Source organism: Haliotis asinina, chromosome 2 (assembly GCF_037392515.1).
Source record: "Haliotis asinina isolate JCU_RB_2024 chromosome 2, JCU_Hal_asi_v2, whole genome shotgun sequence".
Taxonomy (NCBI): domain Eukaryota; kingdom Metazoa; phylum Mollusca; class Gastropoda; order Lepetellida; family Haliotidae; genus Haliotis; species Haliotis asinina.
In genome coordinates this window covers 4589851-4599102 of record NC_090281.1, presented here as the reverse complement: position 1 = coordinate 4599102, position 9252 = coordinate 4589851, and the positions used below count along the sequence as shown (strand labels likewise).

The following is a 9252-nucleotide window of genomic DNA, read 5'->3' as shown; positions in this document are numbered from 1 at the left end:
ACCTGGCGTGTTTGATTAAGTAGTAATACCCAACTGAGATTCATCCACCCGTATCGCCTTCATCACCTGCGTGTACGTGACGAGCTCCTTGTGACAGCTGCACGGATGTAATTAACGCTTGAACTTCCGAGATTCTTCTTCTTTTACAAAGTTTTAACTAAGACCATTATTTCGTGGCAGCCATGATGTCGTCATCTGTTTGTAACCGTGCCGTAAAAGGTCGTTGGTCACGCTAAATGGGTTTATTGTTATATGTGATTCGCATGTTGCCATGTTGTTGTTAACTCTTCTGTGACTTAAACCCATATATTAAAACATGTGTTGTCACAATATCGAAAGTGAGATCCTAAATAGTACCACGCTTATCGTACGGGGTTGCGAAAGTGTGAAAGAGTGTGGGGGGGTGGGGGGTGGGACCTGTTACAGGTACTGTCTACCTCATAACAGTCCTCCCTTAATTTTCAGAAACGTAAATTTTACACCAAAAGAACGAATTCAGGTTTTGGAAACACTTTATTTCCTGTTTACTCGTGTTCCACAGTATAATGAAAGTGTATCTGTCCTCATGTGTATGCTCCATTTATGAAGTCAGACTCGCCCAAACGACGACAAACTCGGGTTCGCTGACTTTTCCGTTATCTGGAAATAATGTACAATATGACTGAAAACTAAGATAACAAGAACGCTATTCCTTTGTTGTGATTGATGTCAAGAACGTTATTCCTTTGTTGTGATTCCGGCTGCAGGAAACACCAACCGCTCACTCACTCACCCACCAGCTGGAGATTTGAGCACCGAAATATATTTTATGACGCTTCTTATATTCCTGCCAACGTCAACCACGTTTACATTTAGCATTTTACAAACCAGTCAACTCACACTAGAACTCACTCACTCACCCACACTTCACATGTGATGTCTGGAAGGTATTTTATGAAGCTTCACTTATTGCTGTCAGTGTGAGAAATCCATGGGCCAGTTTTACATCATGTATCCATCTGGCATCCTCTTGAATGATTGGTGGGTGAATGCGTTCTATCTAACGCCGCTTTAGCAATATTTCAGAAATATCACCGGATATGGGTGAGGTGATACCGGAAATGAGTTTCACACATTGTACCCATGCACCCTCGGTCCTTGGCGCACAGGCAAACTGTAGCACAAATGGGTTGCGCAGCATGGAGAAAGTGACCGGTCTTCTTACATGCGAGCGAAGCGAACAACGGTTGGCAACGTACTTCCCTCCCTTCGGTTCGAAAAATATTTTTCATGTCAAAATAAAATATCGGCACCATCAAAGGTATATACCCATTTCTTCCCTTGGTTGTACTCTCACATTTCCCAACCCATGTTGAGAAATTACTCACGTGAAATATATTTTATTCAACATTTTAAGCGCAACTCGTGGTATATCAGACCGTTCTTTGCTTCCATTCCCCCTTCCAGCTTCAGGTTCAACGGAGTGAAGGAACAGGAGGGTATTATTCCATATGGAATACATACAGTTGCCTCCCCTGCTTCATTCGCCTATTACGCCAGAATTGGTTTTCATGTAGAATAAATGTTACGAAAATTCTAACAATCTGCTTATTCTTACCCCGTCACTCCTTTCAACCGGAAGCTGACTGGGGTAATGGAGGCGAAGAACGATCTGAATACCACGAGTGGCGTTTAAAATGTTGAATAAAACATGGAGTAGGAAATCTGAGAGCACAAACAAGTGACAAAATGTGAGTGTAAATTTGATGGTAGCCATATTTTATTTTGACCTGAAAAACATTTTCGATCCGAAGCGAGGGAAGTACGTTGGCACCCTTCGCTCGCTTCGCTCGCATATAAGAAGACAGGTCATATTCCCTATGCTGCGGAACCCCCATTTCCGCTACAGTTTGCCTGTGCTTGGCGTGTCTGGTGAACACTTTAACCACTGGGCTACCCCACCGCACGGAATGATTATGAATGTGACTTCCTATTGAATAATCAAGAAACGCCGTTTGGGAGATATCTGCACAGCTCATAGCATGCAAAGAGTGGTGTCAAACTTGAACAACACTGGCTACATATTGGGCAAAACGAGACATCGTGACAACTCCATCCCCTAAATACCCGTACTACAGCAAGCCAGAGGACCGTCTGACAGTGAAACACTGTCTACATTCATCATACAGCTGGTTTTCTTAGCTTATCAGTGTATCAAAATGTCTACCGTCAAGGTCGAAGTAGCTGAAAACCCGGTCCATGTCGGGTGTTCGGGTGATGACGCCATTCTGGTCGGTGTCGGCGCGGTGGAAGAGATAAACGGCGGATAGGACGCTGCCGAGATTTCGGCTCTGCCATTGACCTGTGAACTCTGTCTCCACGATTATCCCGTCTCCTGCAGACACAGCAACGTCTTATGAGACATATAGACAGAACTTAGATCAGAACCGTAGTGAGAGGCTGAGGGGACATAACTCCACTTGACAATGTTGGATTTAAGTGTACAAACGATTCCAGGGATTGTGCTGACATGCTTATGTTCAGGGTGGGCTCCAAACACACGAGAACCCGATACGTGCACTGGTTTGGAAAGAAACTGCACATCGACCACCATAGCACAATGAGCCAGTAAACTTAGTGTTTACAGTAATATATAAAATCTTATTAATGTACCTAAACATGGACTTATACACTTCAGCCAGTAGTACACGTACAGTCGATATCATTAAACCACCGAGATATGAATGTGATATATGTGCCTGGCAATACACAGATGTAGGATTGGTCTATCTTAGATACCGCATACAGACTTGATATCACTGATCCACCCGGATATATACTGTGTAGAAACTGAGATACCGCATACAGACTTGATATCGCTGATCTACCCGGATATATACTGTATACAGACTTAGATACCGCATACAGACTTGATATCACTGATCCGCCGGAAACAGATCTGATTTTTCATCAATAGATCTGGTAGTTTTCGTCGGGCCGCATTAAACCATACTTATTTTCGTCAGAGCTCACCGTTAACATCAAATGCACTAAAGATGTCGGCAACCTCCGTCTTGGTGAGAAAACCATCCGCTGTCTTGTTCATCTCGGCCAGATGAAACAACTGCCTGGCCTGGGTGGGGTCCATGAGTGGAGGACGCCCGGGGTGGCCAATCACCCTGCCAGCCGAACACCACACATACGTCAGTTCAACACTAACACAGCCATTATGTAACAGTAAACGAAATATAGACGGACAATGTATCTTTCATAATACCTTTACAAGTGTTTACATAAATATTCGCTTTTGTTGTAGGCAATGTGTGGACTGTAACTTTGGGACCAGCAAGTATAGTGGGAAGTTACCGGGAGCTATGGCTCACTATAGCCACGTGTTTTTAGCCAGCAGCAACAGTCAGGTGACCACATTGATGTGTCTCTTGACTGTCATTGCTATCCACTGCTTTTCCAGATGGACGCTCATGATGTCAATCACTGGATAGTCAAGACAGAGTCGAATATTTACAGTCTGCTGCCATATAGTTGGAACAACGTTAAACAAAAAAACAACAATGATTCAATACCAGGGTGACGCCTCACACGGTGAAAATACATGGATGAGCGACTCACATGCGGCACACTGACTAACCTACCAGGGATTGCCACCTTAACCCCGAGGCTAGGTAACATCATGTAACGGGACTCCGACGTATCGCTCTCTGCCCAGGCGCTCGGTTCACCAGACCAGAGTGGAGGTCACATCAAGCAATGTCAGGTACCCTCGATATACAATGGTAACAATACAACATATCAACATACAGGGACTCTGCTCACCCCAGGGCCACAGCCGAGACGACGACTAAACACGATATCCCGGGCAGGCTAGTCTGAAAGTGTGATGTCATCGGTTAGTATGTTAAATAACATGCGGAGACAGCTTCATTGGATTCCGTGTTATTTGCTATTTGCTAGTGTTAGGCGACTTAGTGTGATGGCGATTAGGTGTCTGACTCTGCGGGGTCTTGGTTCGAGCCCCTATTGAGACTCATCAAAAAGCACTGGCATCTGTACTTGAACAATTAAGGGTAACCCCCAAAATACCATATTTAACAATTATTTATGTTATTTCACTTGTGTAGTGACGCAATTGGGGCGCTAGCCCAGTTAGTTACCTTACCGAAGTTTAACGCTGACACTCTACATAGAGCCAACCCGTCCTTGTATTCCTGGTAATGCCGAATGAAAGGCAGGTAAACAACAAATACCATTATTTAACTTTGTTATAAGGGTACTGACCTTCTCACACCTCGGAGCTCGGAGGCAGCTCCGTCAACAAAGGAGACAAACACATCTTGTTTAGTGGTATTGATTGTAAGTACGTGTTATTAATAGCTAATAAGTGAGTATTAACATGTAATGAAAGTATATGTAGTAGCACTGTGCATGGTGTCTACTGGTGCAAGACTGTGAGTATCCTTGTGTCAGAGATGTATGCTTGAGAGAGTCTGTATGTGCGTGCGTGCGTGCGTGCGTGCGTGTGTAACTGTGTTTGTGAGAGGTAGTATGTGTGTCAATGAAGCAAACGTGACAACTTTGATCAAAGACTTTATCCTTTATACAATGAAGCAGTGGACAGTCCGTGTCATATCAGAAGAATGTTCACAGGTAAAAAGTACAAGAATTAACCTGTTTCTTTGATTGTCGGATGTGACCGAACACACCTGTCTCTTCCACAATCCAGCTAGAAGTGCTGATAACACGCTATCTACACACTGAGATATCTGACCCACATGTAAACTACACCAACATCTCGTTAATTTCAACCCCGGTAATCGGAACATCTCTATAATACGTTTACTGTCCGGATTTAGCAGGCTTCACTGTACATCATTTAAACTGTTCTATGGATTATTTAATTTATTTCCTTTTTCACATGCGAACGTTTCAGCCGATGTTTCTGTTTCGTGACCTGTATGTCGAGCACCCTGTACAAATCCTATGTTGTCACCTTGTGTACCACTCAAGATAAAAGAGACTGGTCGTGATCAGGCTGGGTAGGCTAATAGTATATATTTGTTTGCATTTTACAAGATTATAGAACTCTGTGCTTCTTGTGTACAAATGATTTATTTATTTCTAATCTGACAGGAAATTTTACTTAATTGTATTAAGACGTACAATTCCATGTCGTCTATTCCTAAATGTATTTGAAATTAGATGTGATCACGATATACATGTTTTATTCAAGTTTGGTTTCTAAAATCCACAAAGAAAAAATCCACTTACCATACTGTTGGCAATGTCAACGTGTTATCTGTGTCATGTGATCAGGTTCACAAATAGCTGGCTCACGGTTTCCTTAAATCAGTATCTATATTCATACTTATACCATGATTAGCATAATGCCATTGTCAGTCAGTTTACAAAGATAAAACACGAACCCACCATTTCTAGTGCCATGTTGAATGAATATTCCTTTAGTTTGGCGCGTAATAGTTTTACACAGCCACCAGAAATGGGCATTACAAGTCGTATCCTTGTGAAGAATCGAAACGGGACCATTAGTGTGACGAAAGAACGCGTTAACCATTGGACTACCCCATCGTCCCGCTAGGTGAATGGAACTGATGACGCCCATGATTAAAGAGAAGCACAGTGCACTTTTGTCATTTGGAAATTCCCATGTGCTCTAGCGGTATCCTAGCACCGACCCCAAAGGCGTGGATAGTTGCCCACGTGGATGTTCATAAATATCGATCGCTGGATTGTCCGGTCCAGTTTGATGATGTTGTCATTTATGATATTGCAGAAATGTGACTGACGTGGCCGTGGACATGATGTCTCTACACTCGTCCCTCATCGTCATTTCATTCTTAGCAGGATCTGTACCATCATCACAGAATGGTACATTACATGAAGACATAGACACATTAAGGAATATAGTATCCTAAGAGGTGGTTGGTTGGATAACCTGGACATGCCCTTATACACTGACACGGATCGCTTTCAACGATAAAACAAATAGTGTACAGAATTTGATTAGACACTACGGTATTTATTTAGTGTACAAATGTCATGTCTCATCGAGGGACACAGCTTCTACTTGCCAACTTGGACCGGGATGAGCGTTAGGTCGCCCCACTGTGTTAGGAACTCATTCATGTCAACTGAACCATCACCTGAAAAACATTGCTCTATTTGGTTTCAAAATAGAAATATTTGGGCATTTAGTAAAACCAAACCCAACACATGTTTCACGAATACGTTACAGGCTAGGGATCTCAACATACACACACATAGGGTTCAGGGATCTCAACATACACACACATATGGTGCTGGGATCTCAACATACACACACATAGGTTTCAGGGATCTCAACATACACACATATGTGCTGGGATCTCAACATACACACACATAGGGTTCAGGGATCTCAACATACACACACACAGGGTTCAGGGATCTCAACATACACACACATAGGGTGCTTGGATCTCAACATACACACACATAAGGTGGAGGGAACTCAACTTACACCACATAGGGTGCAGGTATCTCACATACACACACACACACACACACACACACACGCGCGCGCGCGCGCAGGGTGCAGGGATCTCGACACACACAAACATGAGGTGCAGGCATCGCAACATACACATAGACACAGTGCAGGGATCTGTTTCCAGTATGTCATGTGATTCCCCTATTTCCCCTTCACATCAAACAGAAATTGTTGCTGGATATAGTAAAGACGGGTTATTCTTTTGACCTGACCTATATTTACTGCATGTTTGAGTTAATGTTAATTTACTGTATTTATAAAGTGAATAAACATAACTCACTGTCCATGTCGAAATACTGGAAGATGAAAGGTAGATCGGCCTTGGTGACTTTGCCGTCGTCATTTGCATCGGCTGCATCGAAGAGCGCATCAGCCTCTGCTTTTGGTCCTAAGACAAACTTGGCAACCCAATCAGCCTCGAACTCGGACTTTAAGATCTGTGTGTCATCTACAACAAAATACACCACTTGTATATGAGGCAGAATGTCCTTTACAACACAGTGTGTTGTTAACATTACGATTAACATGTTAACCTGCAACGTGTTTGATAGTAGCAAAGGTTTGTCACATGTGATGAGTCATGTGTGCAATGTGGATGGGTGTGTTAGTCTGCAAGGTGCTAGTGAGTAACAACACGATGGATGTGTTAGTCTACAAGGTGCTAGTGAGTAACAACACGATGGGTGTGTTAGTCTGCAAGGTGCTAGTGAGTAACAACACGATGGATGTGTTAGTCTGCAAGGTGCTAGTGAGTAACAACACGATGGATGTGTTAATCTACAAGGTGTTAGTGAGTAACAACACGATGGGTGTGTTAGTCTGCAAGGTGCTAGTGTGTAACAACACGATGTGTTTGTTAGTTAGGAAGGTGGTTGTGCGTAACATCACCGTGTGTGTTAGTCTTCAAGGTGATAATGAGTCACAACATGGTGTATGTGTTAGTCTGCTAGAGTGAGTTAGCAACATTTTCATATTGGCTTACTATTGGAATCAAAAAGGAGAAAGATATCTTGCAACTCAGTTCTTGTTAGTTTTTGGTCTTTGTCCATGTCGACCTTGTTGAACAACATCACCTCCTTCTGGGGTTCAGAGTTGCAGTTCACCAAACTGAAGAACAGACCCAGGTACCAGCATTATGCAGACATACAGCATATTGCTATAAAAGCCTTTGGTCCACAAAAATCAGTGACTTAATCGATTCAGTTTCTCTTAGTTGTTCGACTTTCCGGATGAAACTAATTCAGTCAAAATTTTACATCTTGAGATTTTATATACTTTGTGAGTTGTGAAAAATACACAAAATTCGACTTCGATACAAAGCCTCTCTTACATACTTATAAATACTTTGTTCTATACTCTCTTTAGTGTGCGTGACAATTATGTGAATCCTCCAAGTAATTCTAATTATGCCTTCAACATCTGATGAGAGTCACATGTCTTCTCAGACATACTGGGAATCAAGATTATTATTAGTGACTGACCAGTTAGAACCGGTCCAGCCTTTTACTGCGAGTATGAAGTTTGACATCTAAATGGTATTGTGACATTTTCTGTTGTGAAACCTACCCGAGAAAGACGGCCAATGCTACAGCAATCAATAGGAACTTCATGATGGTACGCTGCGAAAGATGAATTGTGTGTTCAGTTGATTAACTGGCAATATTGACCTTATATGATACATTTCATGTGTTATAACGCTTACATCTGCATATGCAAACGAATAAGGGAACACCGCTTCCTGATTCATATTCAGATTTTCCCCCACAGCGGTATTAAAAATTGGTGATGGAACTTGATAAATATTAAAGCAACTCTTGAATCTTCCTGTATTCCTCTACTTGCTTCTGTCAGTATATTAGATATGGGGTGGGGTGAAAAGGAGTTTCAATGGGTAAAGTTGGGTTTACATTAAGGTGTGGTTTGTGGAATAAGATCTATTCATTTAGATATGAACATCAGGTGTGGGTGTATTAACATCACTGGGTTAAAATATAGGGACTATGTGGTGAAATATGGTATGTATGTACATATATCAACACAACCAGTCCAAGATTGCGTGAGACGAGTAGCACTTTTCAAACTATGTTGTCATCACATTTGCGGACCTCTCCCGCAAAATTAGCTTTGTTTTGCATGACACTAACATGTTTAAAAACTCTGCTGAGGAGAAAGTAGTTGTCTACCTTGAGTCAACAATAAGGTGAGCTTTGGTTCCTGGCCTATTTAATACAGGACTACGTAATACAGTATACCGTGGCACACTGCGTATGCACTTACCTTGTACACAGACGCAGGTAAACTGTCTCTCAGTAGCCCACTGTTCAGATAACATCTGATAGCTCTGATTGTACGGAGACCACCCGTGTCAAATTTATGCTGATGAAAATATTTTAAAAGAGGTTCACAAGCACACTATCATATGTTTAAACTTCGAAGTTTGGCATTATTGCCTTCCATACACCTAGACAAACACACGATCTGATATGAGGTGAGCTGCACACGTACCTTACGAAAGGCTTCATATATAGAAACACATGTATAACCAACATCTAAAATTGAGACATGTAAATGATTTATTCATTTATTTTAGGACTCTTTAGAAAACTTGTCATAAGATTTTGTTGCTACATTCAGATTAATCCAAAGCGATTTTTACAAGCCCGTGGTTTAGACTCATGGTCATTAGACAAGACAAAAATCAAAAACAG

At 42.0% G+C, this 9252-nt stretch overlaps 2 protein-coding genes across 2 annotated transcripts; both read right to left on the bottom strand.

The window, feature by feature from the left end:
- Positions 1–494: 494 nt before the first annotated feature.
- Positions 495–6158, bottom strand: LOC137272205 (uncharacterized). The gene is made up of 4 exons (XM_067804561.1): positions 3814–6158; positions 3013–3158; positions 2207–2374; positions 495–639 (listed from the first exon to the last, which is right to left on the bottom strand). The coding sequence occupies exons 1-4, from the start codon at positions 3882–3884 to the stop codon at positions 581–583; spliced, it is 444 nt and encodes a 147-aa protein (XP_067660662.1). The 5' UTR covers positions 3885–6158; the 3' UTR covers positions 495–580.
- On the bottom strand, positions 6014–9029 carry LOC137272206 (insoluble matrix shell protein 5-like). The gene is made up of 5 exons (XM_067804562.1): positions 8822–9029; positions 8111–8163; positions 7527–7651; positions 6825–6992; positions 6014–6158 (listed from the first exon to the last, which is right to left on the bottom strand). Exons 2-5 carry the CDS (start codon positions 8152–8154, stop codon positions 6079–6081), a joined length of 417 nt encoding a protein of 138 aa, XP_067660663.1. The 5' UTR covers positions 8155–8163; positions 8822–9029; the 3' UTR covers positions 6014–6078.
- Positions 9030–9252: the final 223 nt, after the last annotated feature.

Bases quoted from the DNA above. Each gene is read 5' to 3' on its own strand.
- LOC137272205 (XM_067804561.1), bottom strand. From the start codon at position 3,884: ATGACATCACACTTTCAGACTAGCCTGCCCGGGATATCGTGTTTAGTC. The intron at 3,159-3,813 runs GTGAGCAGAGTC...TTCGGCTGGCAG, and splicing joins GTCTCGGCTGTGGCCCTGGG to GGTGATTGGCCACCCCGGGC. The intron at 640-2,206 runs GTAGACATTTTG...CATTATTTCCAG, and splicing joins CAGCTACTTCGACCTTGACG to ATAACGGAAAAGTCAGCGAA.
- LOC137272206 (XM_067804562.1), bottom strand. From the start codon at position 8,154: ATGAAGTTCCTATTGATTGCTGTAGCATTGGCCGTCTTTCTCGG. The intron at 7,652-8,110 runs GTAGGTTTCACA...TCTGTTCTTCAG, and splicing joins GCATTGGCCGTCTTTCTCGG to TTTGGTGAACTGCAACTCTG. The intron at 6,159-6,824 runs GTGAGTTATGTT...AATGTTTTTCAG, and splicing joins CCAGTATTTCGACATGGACA to GTGATGGTTCAGTTGACATG.